Here is a 26,214-nt window from a genome sequence, read left to right as displayed (position 1 = left end):
AATACAACAAGTAGGCGTATGCTGGTCAGTACAATGAACCAGGAAATTGCAAGTACTTAATTGACGTTTTCAGATAACAAAAATGGCCCTCAAACTGCTGCTGAAATGTCAAAGGTATATGTCTAATTCGTATCACCAATGGAAATGTAAGCAATAAGGTACTTGATGTGGACAGATAACTGCGCCATTTCAAATTATTGCTTTTTTTGTGTAAATTTAAAATTCTAGCAACTATTCTAGCTAGTACTACATAGTGCTGTTTACAGATAAACAATGGATGTAATTCTTGAACAAGAATAGTAAGGTCCAGTTTTCGAATTGAAAGCTGACTGGGAGTGAAACTTAAACATGGTTATATTTAAAACGAGTAGTTTTCCTTCATTAAGATTCTATAATATTGTCATCAGTTTCTACTGCACAAAGTAATTATGATTCATATGCTTATTAAAATTCTTTGCACGAAGTAAACAATATACACTTCTATATAACTCTCTCTTTTCAATCATGGCTGAGACCATGGTACATGTTCCAACACATCCTTACACAACCTTTGACCCTGGAATACTTCCTGCTAGTCTTTTGAATGGTGGTACGTTGTTTTGTTTCCATCAAGACGTGTTGTTTGTCTTCTAAATGTCTGTTTTATTATTATCATTTTGTCATTGTTGTTTAGGAGAGTAGCTCTAGCTAGAATGTAAATACATCCAAGGTATTAAAACTTTAATACAACTAAAGATACACAAAATATATAAACATAACGTTGCACCAAGGATAGGACGCAGGGAAAATTCGAATCACTGAAATGCATACAAAAAAAGAAAGACATGCGAAAGACAGCAAAAAGAGAAAAGTATAGGTAAAAGTAATACTGTGCAATTTAAAAAAAATGTCCATACAGTAGCAGAGATAACAATCGACCACACGTGGTGAGTCTATGTTTGAACTGTGAGATGTTATTGGTCCGCCTCGTCGTGAGGTTATTCCAAATTACAATAATCTGCAACCCATGTTTTTTTCATATTGGCAACCAAGTGGAACAGTCCAGGGCTAATAGTTTATCACTAGAGAGACGATTCTGTAGTTTAGCATACAAAAGTAATAGACTTTTGGCCAAGCACCTGTTACATTACATCAGACAGAAAAGATATTTTTGCACATTTCTTCACAACGGAGAATGGCTATTCCAGTGTTATTCGTCCTCTTCCTGTTTTCTCCAGCTGCCAACATCAAGTTCGGCTGTGCTACAGGTATGTATCAAGGATTGAACAGTAAGACTCGCGTGATCAAAATATTTCACAAAATTCAAAACAAGAGTCGTGTCATGATCCAATTTAATTGTTATAAAATCATTTTGAGTCTTATTTGTTTAGAAGTATAGCTACGATATCTGATCATTTTAGCCAAGTTTAAGGTAATTGGCATTCACTAAACAAATCCCTTCATTATTTGAAATTCAATTTGTTTGAACACATTTAACTGACTTCTACCCATCATTGTAATGTAAAGCTCTAAAGGAACAAGCTGTTTTATAGCTTGGACTAACTAAACTCAACACCATACCAGATATAGAATGGTTTGGTTTGCTTGCTTGTTTTCACGAGTACAAAATATTGGTTCAAATTACTCCATGTTGAGTCAGATATGAAAATTAGAAGTGGAGTGCCATTCAAGTGTACCTTGTGACAGGTAAACATTCAACCATTTCTCACTAATTTACTTCCTTGTTAGTTTTCTTAAAGTGGCCATAAGATTATGATATGGAATTTTAATTAAAAGGTCTGGGCAGAGGTTTACAATTATTATTATCACGTACACAGACCTATAATAGTACAGGAACCCTTTTAAACTTACTGAATTCTCTGGAGATGATATGGTGAATCCTAGTTGTGCACATATGAAAAAAGGTTGCTCTCTCTCCTATCAATTCACAGGTTGAATGGGGCATGATGGTTGTTCAAATTTTGGCGAAAGTCTTTCAGCATTCAGAGCCAAGCCGAAGCATCAAAAGATTGATACGGAAAATTACAGACTTGGACCTTGTTATATAATCATTTGACCAACAAGACTCCATGTCAGATGTGGTATCTTAAATATAAAAGTACTGGTTTAGATCGGCCCCAGAAACTAAATATCTGTCTATTTGACTTATTATTACCAGTACTGAATATACGTAGATTTGGCGCGACTGCAAACGCTCTGAAACGTATTTATGTGTCCTTAGTTCGTTCAATGTAAGTTAGGACATACATGTATCGTTTGGCAAGGAAGCTTAACGAAAAAACAAAGATCTCAGATAGAAAGCATTCAAAGGAGAGCTTTAAGAATCATTTAATATCCTTTTACTTTTAATACCTATAAGCTTGAATCACAATTACCTACAGTCCTTAGAGATTCGACGTCAGAATATCTGTCGCAAGTTTGCTTCCCAAGTTTTAAACCAGACCATAAACTCAATCACCATGTAAATCACTTATAAATCACCAGTACCCAACAAACATTCGTAATGTTAGGAACTTTAAAGTAAGAACTAAACGGAAAGAACTCAGTCCAGTTGGTTACTGTGCCAATTTGTTGAAAAATGGTCATCGTCTCTGGTGTGTTTCGTCATTATAATATTTCAATTGTTACCACATGTTTTAGTTATCTGTGATGTCTTTGTCCTTTAATAAATAATACATGTAATAACTTCATCGCCACATATAAACGCTTACAATGGAAATTAATGCAGTTTCGCAGATAAAAGAAAACCACATAAAACCGGTACAGAATATAAAATAAGATAACATACAATGGGCGACATGAATTAAAAGCAACGACATAATATGATCTACTATATAGTGAAATAAAGTCTGTGATGTAATTCTTCTATACTGTGGCCCTGAAGGCAGTAATTCAAACACATTTTGTGCAGGGTGAAATTCATCGCTGATTAGGCGTAAAATAATTATGTGGTTCCGATTACATTTACTTTTAAAATAGGTAGGGTAGGTAGACTTGTTATTTTATCTTATTGTATATTTTTTTTATGTATGAGTGTCTAGTTCAGGATTTTCATTGTTTTTCAAATGGTCTCTGTGTTGTTTATTACTACCTATCAGATGTACAACCTTTACAGATTGGAAGAACAGTTTTATATTGTCATTTTAAGTTGATGTCAGTCTTCGCACCCACATTTCTCGCGAGACTTCACGATTTTCGCGATTTTATTATTGTTTTCTCTCGAATACGTAAACAAGGGTTTTTTAGGGTCGGCGTGAAAAACTAAGTGGGGTCGGGTAACCGCAACCAAACAACTTTTTTTATTTGGCCCGGCTTATTGATTTTGATTTCCTCATGGTGCGATCAATGAAGAATACCCCAATATGCATTTCTAACAACTCTATTTAGCTTAGCATGGTCTTTCTGCGTCATTTTGCAGTACCGGACAGTGAACGAGAAAGTGAGAACACTTTCGACCACGTCACGGTAAAATTGGATCATGATAATTTTGCTGACACTGAAACTCGTTTGGCGACGGCGACAGAAAAGACGTTGACGGGCTCTCTTTATAACATTATCGAATATGTTTTTCCCACTTCAGATCATCTGAAATAAATGTACCAAGAAATTTGAATATTTCAAGAATTTCAACCTTTTTACCGTGAACCGATAGTCGAATGTGATCCGTACTGTCTTTCCCTAAATATCCAATGATTTCCTTGGTCTTGTCAACTTCAGTTCTAACTCAGACAACTATAGACTATATAGCTATAGTTGTCTGAGGTTCTAAGCTATTATCAACACACCATCCAATCAGCATGTGTTTTTAAAGTAAATCATCATCATTTGACCATTTATAGGTCCCAACGTTTGGAAATTATCATTATTAGGCTGCTTTCATAAAAACTTGTTAGGGGGGGGGGGTCGGGAGAATTTTTTTGGGGGGGACTTGAAAATATATGGATAGTGTGTGGGGGGGGTACCTGAAAAAAAATTTGACATCATGACTTTTCAAACATGGGAAAATAAGCGTTTAAAATGTTGGTCTTCCTTTTTCAACTACTACAACAACAACAACAACAACAACAACAACAACAACAACAACAACAACAGCAGCAGCTACAAACAACAGTTAGTAAAATGAAAAACAAAAACAGTCAAATTTTAATTTTCTTTTAATAAACTGTTAATGTAATGATAAATTGAGTGGTACAGATTGTTTTTGTCTGAAAATACCAGTGTCATTCATGTACACTACTATCTACTGAAATTTGGTTCATTTAATGTGTGAAATTACCTTTACACTGTACTGAAAATATTCTTTGTGACATGACTGTGTTTTGGTTTGTGGTTATCACAATGATATGTAACTTTTTCATGTAAATTCTTACTAGTATTAAATGACAGACAAATATGACAGACAACATTTTACATTTGCAGCTCTTGGAAGTTAAAAAAAATGAGTTGGAAAAGGTTCATCTTAGCCTGCCATCAAAATGTAAAAGATGCACCTGCACTAAAACATACTTGACAAGTATCAAAAACTCCTGTGCAAGGTATTTTTTCATCCCATAGATATGACTATAATTTTCAACACAAACTTTTAATAACACATTCTAAATATTTCCTAAAATTAGCATATTGGCAACGTCTGCTACATGTGAAACAGAAGACAATATCTCACAAGCTGAGTTAATAGAGAAAAAGTAAAATAAGTTTTTTGCACATACTTTTCAACTTTGCATGAATATACTATTACTTGTAAACATAGACATAAATAAATAAACTTTGACACTATATGGATGTATTCTCAACACCATTAACAAGAGATGATGGTAGTGAAAGACCACCAGATGACTTCCAACCCCGTGCACAACTAAAACACCTGTATAGTAAAGGGTTAGTGTCAAGTAAAAATGTTGCGAAACTTGACGAATTGAGCAAGAAACTGTGTGTCAAGAAAGAGATATTAAAGGGAGCAATCCTTCATTTAGAACAACAGAGAACACTTGCCTCTATGAGGGAAAGAAAAAGAATGAAAGAAAGGGAGCAACGTGCTGAAAACATTTTGATGAATATGACTGGGATGCGCTTTTCAGAAACAGTGACATTTCCAGATTGAAAGTGAAAGAACTTGATAAGTACCTTTCCAACTATGAAATTCCAGCAGTGGCAGGAATGCACAAAATAGACAAAGTTGAGGCTGTAAGATGCCACTATTATCAATCTAAAGAAAGCGAGAGTGATTTGTCATCTGATGACAGTGACAGTGAAAATTATTATACAGCTAGTTCCAACTCTGATGAAGTTAAAGGAGAAATTGGTTTCTGATGATGATGATAATGCCATGTTTATATACACAAGATCTGGAAGGAGAGCTACCACTTGGAAATAAAAAATTTAAATAAACACATTCTGAGACTTTGTTTAAAATCCTGCATTCACCTTTGTAATCTAACATCAAAACCAGTCCAATAATCAGGCTCTTACAAGGTAAATGTATTACCAGGTTCATTAAGATATACAATTACTATGATAATAGGGCCATCTTAATTACCATTACCACTAATATATATCACATGATTCCTATTCTGTTAGATGAAATGTGGCTGGCATTTTTGAGTCATACATTTATTTTCTTTTGACATTATATTGAACTAATTTACATCAAACAAGAACGGGATACATGGCAATGCATTTTATTAAGAGTTTTTTCAGTGTTTAATGTTTAGACCAATTTGATTTCTTTTAGCACACATTTAGGAAACTGAACTGGAACAATACAGTATAAAACTCTCTTTAGATACCATGTGCATCACAGTATTTGCAAATACAACTAAAATGACATTCAACTGTAACACTACTAGTATAATGTACTAACACAATATTGAACAGAAAACAAAGACTCAGTTGGTCTGCTGATCATTTTACAAGAGTTATTCAAAGGGTAATTCATTTACAAGTATATGGTTTTTTTTGGAAAGGCAATGCACTGGTTAACATAAAGTTTTGTTTTAACTGGTGTTTGTGTATATTTATACACACAATATACAAATTGATTATATATATAATGGATTAAGTTGGTATTAAGTGTATTATGTACAGTTTTGTACTTGGTATGGAATGTTACCGAACAGGAAGAGTATTCCAAAGGTTAAGGTTGATTTCAAATTTGTTTATGTTTTCAACAGTGTACATGAGTGAAGAATGTGGTAACACCATAACTAGCTACGGGGATAGGTTGAGGTCCCAACGTTCAGAATACTACACCAGTAACAAGGATTGCACGGTCACATTAACTGCTCCATCGGGATATTCACACCTTGTACTGGATGTAAGTAGTGACTCGTATAACTTAATGAAACCATTATGTAGCTGTTGAATAGAGCTAACTCTCCTCAAATGGATAAGAAAAGGAGATACACAAAGACTGTGATCAAAGGATCTATGACAAATCTCCTTTGTGGTGATGACTGGATGGTATGCATTGAACAGCTACATATTATGCACCCGCATGCACACTTGAATCAGGTCATACTGAGCTGTTGTCAGGGCAACGTGATATTAATTCTCTTGCAGGTAAACTTTATTTCAACATACAGTAGGGTGCGTTGCATCTGATAATATCGGATGTAGTTTACATCTTTTTGGCAGTTAGGTTTACTGTCGTTTGATGTTTTGTAAACGCCCGTTACATAAGAACCAACGACAGTCGTGTAACAGCCAAAAGAAATCGCAACTGTGCACTACATCGGGTTTTAATCAGCTTGCGTGCGTTGCAACCTGTACTGAGCCTGTATATATCGAAAAAGGCCAGTGTAGACATGAATATCATGTGTGTAATGTGTATTTTGTTTTCTGCTGTGTTGTGGTGCAATGTGTATTTGTGAGTGAGTGAGTGAGTGAGTGAGTGAGTGAGTGTATGTATGTATGTATGTATGTATGTATGTATGTATGTATGTATGTATGTGATATTGAGGGGAAGCACCTTGAAATCCAAAACGATGCAGATAGGGTGTGCTAATCACAGTCAAGCCATTTCGTATTCGTATTCGTATTCGTACTCGTACCTGCAGCCGTTTTGTATTTGTATTTGTATTTGTGTATTTGTATTTGTATTTTAGATTGAGTGGCAAGATATGGAGGCGGCAACCAGCACTTCCTGTTTCGATTATGTGGAGATCTATGATGGAAGGACTACATTAAGTGACCTTCTGATAAGAGATTGTGGCATAGTAATACCAACTGATCTTTATTCATCAGGAAGCTCTTTGACATTACGTTTCCATACAAACAATGTTTATAGTGGGAAAGGTTTTTCTTTGATATTCACATCTTTCAATACAGGTAATGATAATTCATTAGTAATGATGTGATGACTTAACCTAATCTGATAGGAATTGCCATCTTAAAAAATATAGAAAATCCTGTTTTACAATTGCCAAGCCTGCGCGTGTAATCTGTGTATTTGCATGCATGCATGCATGTCTGTCAGTCTGTATGCGTGTCTGTATGCGTGTGTATATATGTATATATACATGTATGTATGTATGTATGTATGTATGTATGTATGTATGTATGTATGTATGTATGTATGTAAATTAGTTAATATAATTGATATTACATCCTTTCATCATTTGAACAGGAAATTGCACAGATTCCGGTGAGTTCAGTTGTAGTCGAGGTGACATTTGTATTGACCAATCATTAGTATGTGACTGTAAAGAGAATTGTGGAAATGCTGCTGATGAACAACTGTGCGCCCCTTGTGAAGGTAAATAAATCATTCAAATTACTCAAATTTGTTGCGTTTATTTTGTTCCCTCTAAGAACTTGTCTTAGGAAACACGTGGTAAATGGCGATGGTAGCGTAATATAAGTATTTATGTACAAATCATGCATGGCGCATTCAGTCAGGAGCATGAACAGCCTTTGTTCACCTGTTGTATATGCATTTCTGCTTCCACACACAGGGCTCTGTGTCCCAGAGCAAAATTCCCAAAGTGACACAGAAGTTCAAATCATTGTTTCACTGAATTCGCGTGTAATGTAGGTGAAGTAAAATCATGAAATGGTTCTCCAGGACCCAAAATTTATGAAAATGTTTATGGTGTTCCCCTTAAGGACTGAATCTGGTGCTTCAAGAGGCAAAGATGCAGATTGAGGTGTTATGAAATTAAAGGATCTAGGTGACACGCTTCAGGGTAACGTAGATATAGTTGATGATGGGGGAGGGTCACATGCCTGATACATTTAACACCATCGACGGATCTGATGATTAATAACATAGCAAACATAATATGCTAAGACTCTGAAGATGACGCATAGCCGATCCTAAATTCGCCATATGAAATATTTTATTACCAACACAAAGGATCAATTGCACCATTTTGTAATTAAGAAACCTAATCTCAAGTTTGTTTTGTGTCTATTTTCGCAGACGATGCTAGTACCACCATTTCGGCTGGAATTACAACCCGTTCTAATTTCGCAGACGATGGTAGTACCACCATTTCGGCTGGAATTACAACCCACGTTCTTACCATAATACTGTGTGTTGGCTACTTCTATATGTAATAGCCAATTGAGACATCTCCGGTGTTATGAGTTATAAAGCATTCCAGTAGAAAATTGACTTGATTCATTTGTTTGCTTGCTTAATTGCTTGCATTAACATTTAAATTTGTTATTAATGTTTTAAAATGTAATTTTGAAATGACAAAAGTTTTTTTTTTTTTTTACCTTGAACTGATTATAAATTAAGCAACATTAAAGAAATCATTATATAAGTGAAATGATGTTGATACCATTATGGTTTTTCTCAGATTATCCTAGCATGAATAAGTATATTCTAGAAAGACCTGTATAATCCGTATACTGTCAGAAGGTATTTTATCTGTTGCGATCAAATGTGAATTTAGGGTTCAGTACCTTGAGAGTCATAAGCTGGGTTTCTACAGCTTGGAGTATTCATTGCTGTGGGTATAAATTAACCTGTAGAATTCTAAGCTTATTGAAGCATACATGCTATTTCTAGAACTTACAATTGGTAAGTAAGCATAATAGTATACAAGCAATTAAACTATATACTATAAACAGTCTGTGCCCCTTTTGAGATAGAGTTGTTGATAATAGACGTTGATCATTCAAGTTTTTTTCGCTCAAAAAATCCTTTCATCACTTGAAATGTAATTTGTTTGAACACGTTTAGCTGGCCTTAATTGTAATACAAACCACTGTATGAACTTTGTAGCTTGGACTTGTGAGTGAGATCTAAAGTTGGATATAAATATTGCAACCATCACAAGAAAATAACATTGGTTAGGTGGCGTTTTTTAAAATTACTTTTCATTTCTCACTTACTTACTCGTTTTCTTCAGGTGGACATATGGATGAGAAATGGAAATTTAATTACTAAAATAATTTTGCTGTATTTGTCTACTTCAATCACAAGCTGGGTTTATACGTTGCATATGCATACGGCACTTGCAGTAGTCTACTTACTGAAGCATAATTAACCATCACTTGAAATTGGTTGAACTCAAACTCGATATGAAGAAATACCTTATCCGATGATGTAATTTTTCATACATACAAAAAAGTCGGGTGAATTCTTACCTTGAAAGCAACTGTTCTAATAATGGCAGACGACAAGAGTAATGTCATAGAAGACATATGCATCGATATAAGCATTGTAGAACAACACTTTAATCAACGGTTTACATCACATGAGTAAACAGTTTTTGAACTCAGCTTGTGCCATTTTAATTACTAAAACAATTGTACTGTATTTTTTCTACTTCAGTCATTAAAACAAGTGAAGTAATGTAGACGAACTCCATGTCAGTTACTCAGAATAGTGCAAAAGATTTAAGCAAATTAAAGTACAAAAAGGTTTGTTATTGTACGTACAGGAAGTGATTTGTAAACAAACTGGGTAAACACATCTGGTATGTTTCATCTGATGCAAAAATGTGTCACTTGAAAAAATCAAAGTGAAACCAAGTCTTTCTTCCTAACTCAAGAAATTGCAAACTTAAAGGCATAATCAATATGTAAAATGTTTGTTATTGTACATACAATAACAAAAACAATTAAATTTTTTAAATAGCTTCTTGCAATGTATTGAGTTATAAACACAGACTTAGTCAGTTTGTTTCACATTGATTTTTCAAGTGGGAAACCATCATAACAAACTTGTTTTGTAAATTTAAAAAATCCAAAATAATTACCAAATCCTCATCCATATAGACTCTTTGATCAATCATGTAATCTGTCCCTTTACGATATGCTGATCCTGTCTACCGTCCAGCTCTACTGTCCTCATTGACGCAAATCATGTGGTAATACCAGTGAAGTCATCTGACACGGCGGATAGGTTACAAACCAAGTAGGGTGATTTTACCGGCCGTTATCAGCCGAGGCTTCATCTTAAGTAAATTATTCAAATGGCTAACCTAGTGTCGAGAGGACGCAGCCGAAATCAACCAAGCAAATAGTCTGAACTATTTGCATATTGCCCGTGTATGTAATCACACATTAATATACACTCCTTAACCACATATTGCTATAAATCAATCACAAAATACATGTTAATTGTACATGTGTCTAAAACATACGTCAATGGCCACCAGTTCCACATCCCACTCTCACAACACTCCACCATTGCCACCATTGTAGTATAATATCAGAATATATCAGTGAAATCGCTGCTAACAACCATGTATTGAATCAATCGTCAGGTGTGGTGTGACGAAAGGAGTTGGTCTAACAGGAGTAATAATGTTGACGTCTGTTCCGACAATGTCAGGAGTGTACCCATCTAGTCTTTGGGAGTTGTGGCCTTCAGCTGATCCAATTTGATCCAATCACAGATACTGACGTGGTGGTAGCAGTGGGAAACACCAATACCTAAGCTTTAAAGCTATGAAAGTGGTGGCAGCAGTGGGATCAAGTCCTTACCATTTATTCTTGGACTCATACCCCTGTCACACCTGATAGCATTTTAACGCATGTTTTTGAAATTGTGGATGGGGGAGAGTTATGTTTTGGGAGACATAAAATTGAGGGAGGGTCATATTTTGTGTAACAGACTTGATCCCCCCCCCCCGCACTCCCCCTTAATTACTAAAGGCTCCTTTATTTCTTTCCTAATATAAATTAGAATTGTATTATTTTATACTAAGTAAAGTCGTCCTCACCACAAATATTACACTTATCGTATTTAATTATGGTTGTGTAAGTCAACACAGAGGATGATGAACTAATAGCAACCAGTTAATTTCAGAACCTCGTAGAAATAAGTGTATATTTTTAGCACATGACTTTACACACGAATATTCATTTGCTATTATCTCTTACTAAAAACAGATGAATAGAGAAATAAACAGAAAGACGGACAGATTGAATATTGACAAAGAGATGTCAAAGCTGTATAGCAACCAATGTATGCATAATAAATACGTACGAACATAAATATGTCCCTTCTTGTTCAATGACCGCGTAATGATGGAGGTTGAAATGTATGTGTGTCTGTATCACCATTTTCTAAAAAACGGCTCCATCAATTCGAACGAAATTTGGTAGACATGTTTATGGCAAGAACTGATTGGGTTTCAGTAAACATTCCATGTATATTAATGAGCAATTTTCGTAATTAATGGTTTTCGGCATTCAGGCTATATCTCAAGAGTGCAAGCTTCAAATTCAATATGATTTGGTACATACATTTGCGATACCTAAGCACATCCTGTCCTGAAATATTATTGATGTAGCTTTCAGTTTAAATAAGATATGGACATTTTTCGGTAATTAGACGTGGTGGCCACACGAAAGGATGTAGTCGTTTCTGGTCATGAAACGTTGCCTAAAGTGGTGTAACGACGCGAATTTATTTTTCAATTGTTCATGATTAGTTCTGCAGTTGTCTTCCCTGAAATAGCAATTAATGAAGGGAGAGTTATTTTTTTCCCTTGGATCTGTACTCTGCATTGGCTGGACAAACAGAGAAAAAAGAAGAGGAGGCAGTGTATTTAAGTGATGCAAACTCACCAGAAAACAATTTTTTCTTGGCTTTAAAATCGCCTACTGTGAGATCTATACTACAACTTTCTATAAAAGCTTCCCATTATTACATGTGTGGTTGGGCGTATGTAAATAAGATCGCATCTGCAGGCAATCATACTGGAGATTTCGCCTACATAACTTCATACCATCTCTTCACTATTTCGATACTCGCGCGTATTTCTGTTTCTGAACGCATGCATGAGGAGATCGTCGGTCAAACCATGTCAGCTTCAACTTCCAGGTGAAATCACCAGCTTTCTACCGAAAATTCTTGCTGGAGAATTCACCAGGATAAATCCATACCATCTCAATTCTTTGATCAAAATTAAAATTCTTCTCTCTTTTTTTAAATATAAATCTTTCAATACTAAGGGCGAGTTTGCTGCCAGAACGTGTGCATTCATTCCGTATTAACACATTATCACAACAATGCAAATGAGATAAGTAAATATGTTGGGCAGTGTATACGTACTCACCACTGCTCAGTGATTTAATTGGGTCCAATTTTCCCCAGTTTTCCGACATTGATTGGCTTTGTTCCAGACCATTCAAAGTATTCGGGTTGCTTGTATTGAAAGGTACATATATCGAAATATATATCGATAAGTTTCTGTCCAGATCTGAATTTTATATCTTGCCATGGAAATTCACCTCATTGTGGGGTACATCGCGACATTTTTGTACGGAGTGTTACATAAAGGGTATTGCCGCCGTAAACGAGCTGTATAGAATCAAAGTATAGACCGGTATCATAATGTATGTAAACTTTCTGCGTACTAACGACGGTTTGAATTGTGTTTATTATTTGCCGTGGAAACTAGTGTACATATCGCGGGTATGTAGGGGATCGCGAAGGTGGAGTAGAGTGAAGAATAGGTAGCGGACATTTCAACAACTTTTTTCGACAACTAACTTTTCGATTCGTTCCAACAAGCATTATCAGGGCACCCAAATTCTGAGCTACCATGTACCCCTGAAAAAGTTTTAATTTTTTTCTGTAACCTTGCTCAAGAAAAACTAAAATCCATTCCGAGTTCAAATTAAGAAGACAATCAGTGGTCACAATAAAACTTTTTTAAATAGAGATCAAAAAGTTAAAATTAATCCATTTAGATTCCAATATGGCCGCCTCCAACGCTATGTGAAAACTATGTGAAATAAAACATTGTTGACGTCTTTGAAAACGAGGCAGGGAACCTATAAATTTATTATTCCAAGAATGTAAGCAACGGAATTACATGTGGCAAACGTTTTGAGATTCTTTTTTAATTTTATGGATGGCCATTTCTTTCAATCCGTCCCTGTAAAACAATATGTTAGATTTGTCTGAAAGGGCCATTCTCGCAAAACAGAGCTGTTATTTCTTCCGCCATACTGCGCGTCTTGGACGGTGCTGTAAAAGAGGTTGTGGTTTACAACGATGGAAATGGCTCGTACACACCAATCCACAGGTACCGCAGACTCTAGCTAGAGCTCTAAAACCTTTGTTTTGTAAAGTTCAGTCCTTTTTCAGTCGTGGTATACGTACATACTCTGGTCAGAGCTTCTTCAATCCCCTTGATTCATTTGACAATTTCGGCCTTCTACCGCATTCAGTCCGTCCGAATGGGTTTTGTGACTTGCCCTCTAGGAGCTACCGGCCAATCATAGGCTTCGGGTCTTTGTCCGCATTGGTGTAGCTAGCTAACTTTGTAAGAAAGGCTTTTAGTTTCGACCACTTAACATGACAGTCAAGTTTTCTGGGACCAACAATGGCAATCTTGTCGACTACGCCATATGTTATATGGTGGTTGCACCAAGAACGATAAATCTCAGAACTTGTAGTTTACCGTTCTGAAAGTATACACACAAAAGTTACACTTTTGTAGCTGCGTACTGGCCCTGTCTGTACTTCTCAGAATATGTATATGATACAGCTGTACAATTCAGATAACTACATAATTAATAGTGCACCCCTGCCAGCCTCGCGCATACTTATAAGGGAAAGATCATGTGATGAAAGATATGCAGAACGAAGGAAGTAATTGAATATTAAAATTTGAAGATGGATGTGATTGGACGAAGAGAAGTTAACAAATGAGTCCAGGTGACATGATAATGAATAGAAATTGAAACAAATGTGTGTGAACACAACAAGAAACACAGTATTGTAAATCACAAAGGGAGACACAGTACTAACGCGATTAATGGCAGATGTTTAGCAAAACCTAATCAGGTTTTGGGGGTTTTTCATATGGAAGATGTGTACCAATTTTCATTTGAATTGAACCAGCCGTTTTATGGAATATTGCGACACAGACAGACAGACAGACAGACAGACAGACAGACAGACAGAAAGACAGACAGACAGACAGACAGACAGACAGACGTACATACATACATACATACATACATACATACATACATACATACATACATACATACATACATACATACATACATACATAGAGAGATAGTCACACCATCATTTCATAATCTCGGTGGTGGGGTAAAATCCACATTTGTGTACAGGAATTCTGAAAAAATCATTGATCTATATTAATTCTATTTTGATATGAATCCCCTATGTTGTTCAGTGAAACTTTCCAAGTGACAAACAATCATACGATATTACAAACAACGACGGCTACGCATTGCATACTACACTACACACTGCACGAAAAGCCATCTTTTTGTTTCAACGTTTGCATGACATCGAGAAACAAGTAAAGTACTCTAACATTGCTTTCTATCTTTATAGTTTACATGGATGAGCATTGCGGTAATAATATAGCAAGTTATGGCCATAGATTAATGTCTCAACGTTCTGAATCCTATCCTCACAACATTGACTGTACTGTTACGATAAAGACACCATTGGGGTCTGATATAATTGCACTGGACGTAAGTGGACGTTCATATTGAATGGAAAAGAAAAGTTTTGATCGATAGAACTGATTGATATGTTGTGAGCCCGAGTGAAATCACAGCTCATATAAATATGATATATTTATTTAGGTGGAAAAAAATGTGTCGTTTTTGCTCTATTATTCTGCTTATTTTTTGTTTTTTTGTGTGATTTGATTTGATTTGATTTGATTTGACTTGACTTGACTTGATTTGATTTGATTTGATTTGATTTGACTTGATTTGACTTGACTTGACTTGACTTGACTTGACTTGACTTGACTTGACTTGACTTGACTTGATTTGATTTGATTTGATTTGATTTGATTTGATTTGATTTGATTTGATTTGATTCGATTCGATTCGATTCGGTTCGGTTCGGTTCGATTCGATTCGATTCGATTCGATTCGATTCGATTCGATTCGATTCGATTTGATTTGATTTGATTGCTTTGTTTCCGTAGTTTGAATGGATGGATTTAGAAAGAGCTGATGTATCGTCCTGCTATGATTATTTAGAGATATACTGGGGGACTTCACCATCGTCTTACCTTCGATACAGAGGGTGTGGTTCAGATACACCGCTCGATATCCATTCATCAGGAAATGCCGTGACTTTAAGACTGGTCACCGGTTCAGAGAACGCCCACACAGGATTCTCACTCATTTATACATCATACACCACAGGTAAGGAAATCAGCGTTGTCGTCTGCCCATGGGGAGGGGGGGCTTCAGGCCTAGTTAAATGTTTACGGAAACATGCAAAACAAACATACAAAACAAACAGACAGCTGCTGCAGCAGCAACAACAACAACAACAACAACAACAACAACAACAACATGTCAAGTTAAACACTGACAACCTTTAACGATAGAGTAATTACGTGTCAATATCAACATCAAGAAGTGCAACACGTTTTCCTATATGAAATGATCACTGTACATGTAGAGTACCCATATCTCTACAGTGACCATATCACATATAGGAAAACATATTGTAATTGTTGTTGATAGTGATATGCAATTACTCTGTCGTTCATGTTTGTCAGTGTTTGTATGTTTTTCTTTTGTTGTTGTTGTCAGTCAGTCAGTCAGTCAGTCAGTCAGTCAGTCAGTCAGTCTGTCTGTCTGTCTGTCTGTCTGTCTGTCTGTCTGTCTGTTTATTATGTGTGATTCATAAAAATAACTAAGTCTAAGCCCCATGTGGTCTGTCAGGACTAAAGCGTTTGTGGTAAATGTGACATCGTTTTCTGCAAGGTTGTCACGACTACACAAAGTTTTAAGGAAATCTCCAAATTGGCAGGACACATACAAGTACAGTATAGAGGATTATAGTTGAATTAGTGACCAATGATACTTGATAGTTGAGATGCTTAGAAGTTGATAGCAGTAATCTGACAATGTAGTAAAGGCAGGAATATTACGTCTTGACTTGGTCTTTTACTTATAATCCAAAGATAAACGCAATGAAAGTGAAAGGGCAAACAGAACAGTCATAAATACAGAGTCTCAGAGAGAGTAAAATCACACTTATTGAAAGACACACTGACTGAAAATAATAATATCTGGATTTGTAAGCAAAGGGACTCATTTGTCATGTCTCAGAGTAATGCATAGCAAAGCTCAAATAATCATTTCTTAAGAAATGGGACATGAAGAAATACCAAGACGCAGAAAAATTTAATACGAACATTTCACTTTACTGCAATCGCGTTTGCAAGTAAAACAGAATCTGATTCAAATGTTATGGTAAATTGGATATGTGAATGTCTCTAAATTTATAAAATGATCATTCCTGCAAACCAGAGCTGATATATGCTGCGTCTTAAAAGAGGCAATGGTTTACGACAATGTAAAGATACAATGTATTATGATTTTAATCTTCCATAGGAAGCTACTGTGGTGGTACTGGTCAATTTGACTGTGGTAACATTCGCTGCATCCACACTTATTTACTATGTGATTGTATTGATAATTGTGGCAACAATAAAGACGAAGAGAACTGTCCAGATTGTGGTATGTAATAATGTATACATTTGACAAGTCTTGCTCTGCAACATCCACATTCATATCAGGTACAATTAACTGGGTGCATAACACTATAGTTTTGTTAGTAATCAGCCGTTGCAGTTACCGTTAAATGTATAATGCATTTCCTTTCACTTGAGCTAGCCGTGTCAATGAATGAATGAATGAATGAATGAATGAATGGGTGGGTGGATGGTTGACTGAATGAACGAACGAACGAACGTGTCTGTATGTATGTATGTATGTATGTATGTATGTATGTATGTATGTATGTATATTATGTTATGTATGTATGTATGTACATTTGTATGTATGTATGCATGCATGCATGTATGTATGTATGTATGTATGTATGTATGTATGTATGTATGTATGTATGTATGTATGTATGTATGCATGCATGCATGCATACATGCATGTATGTATGTATGTATATGTACGTATGCATATATGCACGTGTGTATGTATGTATGTATGTATGTATGTATGTATGTATGTATGTATGTATGTATGTATGTATGTATGTATGTTATAATGACATATAGATATTTTTATTTTAAAGTTGCAAGTCAGTCTGGTGGTCTCTCTGATGGTGCTATTGTTGGCATAGTAATTGCTGTTATGGTTACGTTCATAATTGTTACTGTTCTTATATATCGTATGTATACTAAACCTAAGCAACAACAAGCAAGCATTGGACCACCGCCATCCATTTCCCAGAACATCGCAACGCAGGAACTGCCACCGTATTCGCCTCGTGGACAAGCAGATTTAAGAGTTCCTTCAACCAGTGATGGCCAGTATCACAATGATGGGTTTGACTACAAAAATCAGTCCAATAAACAACTTCCTTGGGTTCCAACTTAGTGAATGTTACAATAACCAAGTTACAATTTGCTACTGATGTGTGGTTTTGTTGTTGTTGTTGTTGTTGTTGTTGTTTGTTTTGTTTTTTTGTTTTTTTCTTTTGTTTTTCTTTATTGAGCCAATGTATTTCTTGATTCTGTGTACTGACATTCATATTAAGTAATATCTGTTTGTGGGTATCAGAGTCAGTAAGTCAAATATTTCTGTCTCAAAGATCAACAAACGTGCCAACTATTTTTGAGTAACACCTATGAAGTATTGTAATGTTTCCTACATAAGAGTGTGACTGTATAATGTGGATAAAACTATATCACCAAATACCCCAAATATAAACATTATAAATGTAATGACATTGCAACATAAGCGTTTGTAAGCCCCCTACAGAGTATGACATTCACAGAAGTCGATTTATATTGTTTTTTGTATATCACACTGTAGCATATTACAGCTAAAATGGTGTAGGCTTGGTGTTTCACTCATGGGACATTATGTTTTTGACAAAAAAGATAGACATATTTCGACTCTAGACTATCAATAACAAGAGACACAATACACAGCAGGATCCTTTGTGCAATCACATTGAACACTGATAAGCATTGCTTTCTTTCACAGTGCAGTAGAAACAGGCTTCTAATTAGAACATCTCACGTGGACTTGATGATTTCAATGGCTGCAATTGTTTATTTTCTAACTGATAATCAACACTTCAACTTGACTACTTCTACATCCCCACTGTGTACAGCACCTACATGTATGTAATTGCTTCTTTTGCATTAGAAGTTGTCTGAGGGTGTGTAGAAAATGTCATATCATATGAGTGAAGCACCAAGCCTCCATCATTTTAGCTGTATTTGACCGGATATTGTACTTTATATACACCATTAGCAATTTCTGTATACATTGAACATTATTCACCCTGAATCACTGAGTTACAATAATTAGATTCAATTCCGTCCATGAAAGTTGTCAAAATGACATAAGGCAAACAAATTGACTAGAGATAATGGCAACCATACCAAAATGCTGTTACTCTGAATATAACGGAGTTCAGAGTGAAATCGCCCAATCCTAACATGTGATTTCATAATTTAGTTTATTTCACATCGCTAACATGCAAAAAAACATAATGTTGAAATAAATATTAAAGTTACCTGATTATCATACAGATCAGTGTTAGCTACAATGTTCTATAACTACTGAAGGCACATTGTAAGGTCTTTAAAGAGTAAACAGGTTCACTCCACTTTTTCTGTGCAACTTTTTCACACAGACATTTCTGCTACAATTTTAGAAGCAAAATGTGTCAACAAAATAAGAACAAAAGGTACATCTTGGGCACTCTGTCATTGGAAGAGAGCGGGGGAGGGGGAGCAAACTTTGAAACTTATTTCTATCATATAAAATGACAATGTACATTTTTTGTCATAAACCACAGCCTCTTTTACAACACCATCCAAAACGCAACCCCCCGAGAGGCATATTTCGTTGCTTCAGCAGAAGTATGTGCTCTGGTTTACAAGAATGGCATTTTTAGGAATATTACCCAATCATGGGTAGAGCAGTTTGGATAATGCTTCCTATAGAAAACCAATGTGACAATGTAACAGAAACTTACCACTTTTTCTTTGTTCATTTGGGTTAACTATAATAATTCCTTTGTGATGTATTCTTGCATATCATTTGTAATCTTTGTGTTTTTGCATTGATGATGTATAATGTATATCTGTATTAAAAGTGTTTTTGCTGTGGGTTTGTGTGCATAAATGTATACATATATGTGGGTTATGTGGCTGTATGCCAAATAACTTTTTTCCTATATCTGTTTCACCTTCTGTCGATATTATCTGTCTCTCTGTCTTTCTAATCTCACCCATGTCAGAATGAGGTGTGGCATACTGAGTAAACAGACATTATGGTATATACTAATATCCATTTCCACTGTGTATCTGCCTGCCTGCCTGCCTGCCTGTCAGTCTATGTATGTATGTATGTATGTATGTATGTATGTATGTATGTATGCATGTGTGTTTGTCTCTCTCTCTCACAGACACACACACAGACACACACACACACACACACACACACACACACACATGTATGTGCCAACGTGAGAAAAAGATATGCCACAAATATATACAATTAAAACACAGACATCACAGTTTATACCAAAATTTATTGTTGGTCTAGATTTTGGAAAAAAATGCAAAGAAAATAACAGTGGGATTATTCTGCTGTAATGTTCTAATGTACTCATAAAGAATCTACATCTCACATACTAGGTTTGAACTTTGCTGACATTGTTGCTTTGTTACCCTAGAAACTCATAGAAATAAAGTACATACTTCATCACTATTCAATATCAAGGTAAATATAAATTCATGAAACACTATTTTCTCTTTTTGATAATAGCTTTATCTACAAGGTGGTAAATTTAATAATGTCCATAGCCTAAGAGTGTCTGCATTTCAATACTAGTATTCCAATGTTTTCAATGGAAATATTTCATTCTGTAAAACAGTTTTAAAACCCCCACAAAATGTAAAGTTAACGTGAATTTGGTAAAGTAAGCAAAGCTTTTCATCACTACTTGCTTTGTGCCAATACTACAAGTGTTATCACATATTCATGGCGAATTTTAACAAACTGCTCAGAACTCAACCTCCATTGACCTTAATGTATCAATCAATAGAAATCTTTGTAGTAGAGTTGTTACAGTTTTCTATTTCATGAAGAAAACATCCAACTGAGAGCAGTTGAACAATGGCTAAGATTTCTTCCCAACACCCTGACATGCTAACAATGCATATTTACAACATTGTTGCGAATCAAACTATTGTGTTGGGCCACCAAGATTTAAGCAGTGAATAATCAAACAAACCAATGGTTAACTCCTAAGTTGGTTAGAGGTTAGAGGTCATTAAGAAAGATCTTCATGGATAAGTTTCTCTGCTTCACTCTGCCCAAACCTATCCATGACAATCTCTCATATCAAGCTCTAACCTATATATTTAACTTGTTTCTTCATAGTAGAAGTATAATGGTATCTCTTTACACCAATTCTATTTGTTGCACTAAATTATCACTATAATCCGACATATTTGTTTATTTGCCAGCAAACACTATAGAAACTTGGGAGGTCTTTGTGCATTTGTGTAAAAATATGCAAACAATCGTATAATGTCCAAATAAGGTCACTCTGTGTCCAAATATAAACATGTTGTCCAAATATGGATTATGTCCAAATATGGCCACATCATGTCTAAATATGGAATACACTCTGTTCAGCAATATTAGCGCACAGTATAAGATCTTACATTTAAATGCTGTTTTGACAAATTTTTAACCAATATATATAAATGTCATCTAAATCCAAAATATTGTATTACACTAATTATTTGTCGTTATAACAATGTAGAACTGGAATATCACATTTTTATCCAATTCTGAATTCTGTGTAGACTTCATATTCAAGCTTAGAAATTGAAATACAACATATATAATTATATAGACAAATAAATATAGCCACAAATTAAAATACTATATCAAAATGATAAAACGCATAAATAATAATGAAGGTTAAAAGGTTTTATTTTCAAGTTTTTTTTCTTTCGCACTGCTTCTAGTTTAGAAAATTCATATTATTACAAATTTACATGGAAAAAGTTTGTAAAATGTAGTAATATAGAACTCAAATCAATGAAATTGTAAGTCTAGAAAGTGCTCTTCCTGGCTGTGAATAAAGAAGGAATAATACAAATTTATTACATCATTTTCTCCTGTAGCATACCAATGCATAGGAATTTCAACTTATATTTGAGCGGATTTTGATTTTCTACCACCATAGATTTGTATTTAAAACAATTTAGATTTTCATTGGTTTACACGAAGACTTATTTTACTTGCTAATTCAATTTGTTTGCAATACCTTTTTCAAATAGCTGAATACCTTGTCTAGAAACTGTACATGTGGGCTCGTTTTCTATCTCTCCATGTATAGTCAAATGGACAAATTCAACCTAAACTATAGTTAAATCTCCTGCTGGGGAAAGGATGAACAGTGCATTTCAGTACAGTAGTAATCGATCGCACACTGACAGGCGGTTGGTTGTACATTGTACTTGGTTACTTTGTTCAGTTAACTACAAACTCACCTCCAGTCTTAAAAGTAAGTTAAGTGGCAAAGCGATAATGTCATCACATTTATATCAACGTTCAAATATATTCAAACTGTCACTGTTGGTAGTAAGAATGGAATGTTGTGCTAAAGAAAGCCATTTGACTATACTGTCGAGAGAGAGATCGTAGAAAATGAGCCGATATGTATAGTTTCTAGACCACTGATTAACAAGAACAATACATATCCTGCAAATCCTTCACAGCACAAAAACCTCTTAATTCACAGCAAAGAATACTAAAATTTAAATAATATTTTTAAAAAAAAAAGAATCTTATACAAACAAATATTCATCAAGAAAATCAGGCAGTTGATTGAAGGCAGAATGACTCGTAAAGTTGTAGAGCAGCCGCGCACACATACACACACTACTGTGCAAACCAAGCTTTCAGCTTACTCAAATCATGGAAGTATAAAGGTCTCCCCCTTATACCTCCATGCTCAAATAGACACAAACTAAAAATATACTTTTTCGATGTGGTAGACTACATAAGTGGGTGATAACAGTGCCTTTGTTGTGTGGATATTATCATTCTGTAATCAAGATAGTATGAACACTGAAAGGTCCTAAAATGTACACTGTAAGATCACGGATGTCATCAGAATTGCTATCCTCCTGTGAGTACAATTAAACTGCTTTTATCAACAACTTAAATTTTAGTTTGTGTCTACTCTGCTAAAAGCTGGGTGTCCGCTGTCATATAAACAATAAAATGTAAGAAGTAAATAAGGAATCCATTGTGGTGTCCTATATTTTCTAACTGCATTGCAATGAACAATTGCTGAAGAAGAAAATAAACAGATCTGGCATGTAAATGATAGTGAAAAAAATGTTTTTTTAATAACTCCTTAAGTGGCTTTAGTTTTTCCTATAACTGTAAGACTTTTCACTAATTTAAAAGTTTTTTACGGATAAGTTTTCTTTATGGTTGATCTGATGTTCAAAATCCTAACCTGTGTATTCTCAAATTGTCTCTAAAGGTATTCATGTTGTATTTCTCTAATGTTTTTTCAACAGATGGACATAATCTTTTACACTAAAAAGGAAACACTTTCTGTAAGGATTGACATTTTGTAATCTGTGCAAGGCATATTGAAACCACAAGACTAACTATAAGGAAATCTATTTGCAAGCACTTGTCTTAATACCAGGGTTAGTTGGTATATGATTTCATCTACACCATCACGACAAATGTAATGAAGAAATACAAATACAACTCTAGTACTACATGTAGTTCTATTCAAACTTGCAAACTTTATATTATTTCAAATCTCAAATGTATACTATCCTTTCTGAAAGTCTCACATACTTATATACATGTATAATCCTATGTTGGTTTACCACCATCTCTAATTACACTGATGAACTATCATAAAGGAGAATACCTCATATTCCGGTTACCAATGTTATGACCATTTCCTGGTAACAAGTGGGCCCCAGATTTGGCAAAGTAAGGGCTAAAATTTGGTCATGGTAGTTGATCATCGTATTGCAATGCACAATGTTGTGAACAAGATGTCTGTAAAAAGAACTCCATGCGTTCGTAAAAGAACAGTACAGTAGTGGTCAGGCATGGTTTGTTTAGTGATAGATGCTAATAAAATAGAACAGCAAGAATGGAAATATGAAAAATGAGTGGTAACTTTATGTCTTCTGTCTCTATGCTCCAACACTCGGCTATTCTGGCCCCAATTTCTAGTTCCAAAATGGCTTGTGAACAGCACTCCTAGTGGTCAAATCATGAAATCTTTTATATCTCTGGTAACTGGAATATGGTGTATTGTAGATGGTTGGGCAAATTCTTAATACCCTAAAATATTATTGCAAAAAAACCAAACATTTTTGTGCATTTTGACAGTAGTACATGAACAGGCTGAGTATTAGTGATACTGGTAATGTATACAATTCTGAGTCAGAATTCTCACATTTTGGCTTTTTTTCAAAATTCCTAAATATTCAAGCAGATAATCTAAATATGACAAGGTAATCATACATCAATATAATACCATTAAGAGTTCTAGGCATCTTAACTTTTATTTTTACAAAATAATCTTTTTTTGAAAAAGTTTTACATGGTTTGACAATTTGTACTCATCACTCAAATAGTAAAATCTAGTATTATCATAAATTACTATGCTTTGCTACAGTGATGACTCTTATTTGGACTTACTTTGCAAGAGTTCAAAGTCTGTCTTTGCAGAATCATTGAAAAGATCAACATTGATTTTTTTTTATCTATAATGACAAAGCTAAAAGCTAACAACATTTTACATTTTCAAGTACCTTTTTGACCTGTTTGCAAACAACTTCTGTTTGTGAACAGTTTATTATCTTGTTTCGTAGTTCTTCTCTTTTTTTACACAAAGCATAGTGATATGTATTTCTGATGTAAATATTTTTCCTCTTGGTTCTTTATACACTGACTACAGTAAACAGGCTTCTGTTCTACATAGCATTGTTTCATGTACATCCAGCACAACTAGGTAAGGGAAAACGCTGATAAAAAGACAAGAGTTTTGAAAGAGAGACATAATATTGTCTTAACCACTATCGTTATAAACCCACGTAACTACATCTATAACAAATTTGTTCTAGTTTTGCTCTGTTAGTTTTGCTTGGTAGAACCTGTGAAACTAGTCTGAGATCAATCTTTGAAAATATCCCATAATTATTCCCAGGGTAATTCTTTGTAGGAAAAATGCGACATACATACATGCATGCATACAATAGCGTCTACCCCTGACAGACAATACAAATCAGGTCTACACTAGGGAGTCTAACCCCATTCTAATCCTGAACAAAGACTCCCTAGCTTGAATAGAAATGTGTGTTTATAGTAGTTGGTCCACCGTTTGACATTTTTGCTGGAAATGTTTTTCCAAACAAACTTTTTCCACAGAAAATTTCAACACACTTTTAGTGGATGTTGATGCTACAAGTATATATTCACAAATATTCAAGTGATGAAAATACAAGTTAGTGACATAAGGGAGGTCCTTAACCATTTAAGTCAAAGATGAAAAGTGACAATATCATTACGTTGCGATTATTTGCTGGCTTAGTAAAAGAAAAGTTTGGGGAATAACATTAAAGTGTACTCGTGGAAGGATTGCCCTAAATTAATATAATTGTAGTTTTATTAGATTTAAAAATCTTATCCACATTGCATGGAAAGAAAGTAACTCTGAAAAACGTAATATATTCTACATTCTGAATGCATATTGTAAGTTCCTAAAAACCTATTTGGCACTCTGACCACAAGAATGATGATAAAAACATACACATCTATCAATCTATTTATAGCATTCAGTCAATAAACGTTGCCGTTACTTTATGTTTGCACCATGAATGATCTAAATAAATTCATTTTACAATCTATTCAACTAAATAGAATTCCATGTTGGCACAAATTTTGATCACATAATTCGGTTCAGCACCTCTAAATCTATTTGACGAGTCCTATTTGTGGCAGTAGTGACTGAGAGAATGATTTTCAATTGTACAATATTGCCTATACCCTGTAAAAGAAATCTACAAAATTCAAGATGACCTGTTATTAAAATGAACAGCACCCCAAACGATCAACTTAATTTACACCATTGGCTGTTGAGGGCGCCAAACACATATTGCACTGTCATTGATGCCACCTACAATCAACTTGTTTATATTTTCATTGGACATAATAACTCCCTCCAATTCTGCTGTACTCAGGAGGAGGAGGGTATAACTTGTGGCAATTTGATTACAATACTTTTGAGTAAGAAACAGAATCATCAGGAAAAGTTCATAGGTGCCTTGATACAGACATTGCACCGGGCATCCTTATGTTACTGTCAATCAACTGATAAAGACCACCTAAGTTTGTTATGCAAACTTTACACAGTGAGAAGATAGACATAACTCTCTTCATCTGCAAGTACAACAAGTTGTACAAAATGGTGGCAGCGACATGCTCTATACTCCAACTACGACATGTGTTTATCTACTAGTAGTTTGCAGGTAAATACTGTTTCAGTACATCCAGGATACTATCTGCTATTTTACTAACTTCATCACTGGTACTTTTACTTGCCAGCAGGGTTTTCAAGACACTAACGCCTCCCTCTTTAATTAACATTGGACAATAGCGTACAGCTGAGAGAGAGAGAAAAGAAAAAAAATGTAATTTAACAGATGCAACAATGGCAGGTTAACTATTATAAACGAGAAACAG

The 26,214-nt window shown here is 34.9% G+C and overlaps 2 protein-coding genes across 2 annotated transcripts in view; one reads left to right on the top strand and one right to left on the bottom strand.

Moving 5' to 3' along the window:
* The first annotated feature begins 1,174 nt into the window (after positions 1-1,174).
* LOC144437001 (tolloid-like protein 2) lies at positions 1,175-17,826 on the top strand. The gene is made up of 8 exons (XM_078125867.1): positions 1,175-1,247; positions 6,171-6,313; positions 7,104-7,326; positions 7,625-7,753; positions 14,786-14,928; positions 15,396-15,618; positions 16,822-16,947; positions 17,522-17,826. The coding sequence occupies exons 1-8, from the start codon at positions 1,175-1,177 to the stop codon at positions 17,824-17,826; spliced, it is 1,365 nt and encodes a 454-aa protein (XP_077981993.1).
* A 2,171-nt stretch (positions 17,827-19,997) lies between these two features.
* The window catches only part of LOC144436732 (protein zyg-11 homolog B-like), a 29,767-nt gene continuing 23,550 nt past the window's right edge, over positions 19,998-26,214 (bottom strand). The window contains exon 12 of the mRNA XM_078125585.1: positions 19,998-26,135. Coding sequence (XP_077981711.1) covers positions 25,987-26,135 — 149 coding nt within the window. The 3' untranslated portion in view covers positions 19,998-25,986. The remainder of the gene's footprint in view (positions 26,136-26,214) is intronic.

This window comes from Glandiceps talaboti, chromosome 6, assembly GCF_964340395.1.
Source record: "Glandiceps talaboti chromosome 6, keGlaTala1.1, whole genome shotgun sequence".
Taxonomy (NCBI): domain Eukaryota; kingdom Metazoa; phylum Hemichordata; class Enteropneusta; family Spengelidae; genus Glandiceps; species Glandiceps talaboti.
This window is presented reverse-complemented; position numbering and strand designations above follow the sequence as displayed.

Bases quoted from the DNA above. Each gene is read 5' to 3' on its own strand.
- LOC144437001 (XM_078125867.1), top strand. From the start codon at position 1,175: ATGGCTATTCCAGTGTTATTCGTCCTCTTCCTGTTTTCTCCAGCTGCC. The intron at 1,248-6,170 runs GTATGTATCAAG...TGTTTTCAACAG, and splicing joins CAAGTTCGGCTGTGCTACAG to TGTACATGAGTGAAGAATGT. The intron at 7,754-14,785 runs GTAAATAAATCA...CTATCTTTATAG, and splicing joins ACTGTGCGCCCCTTGTGAAG to TTTACATGGATGAGCATTGC.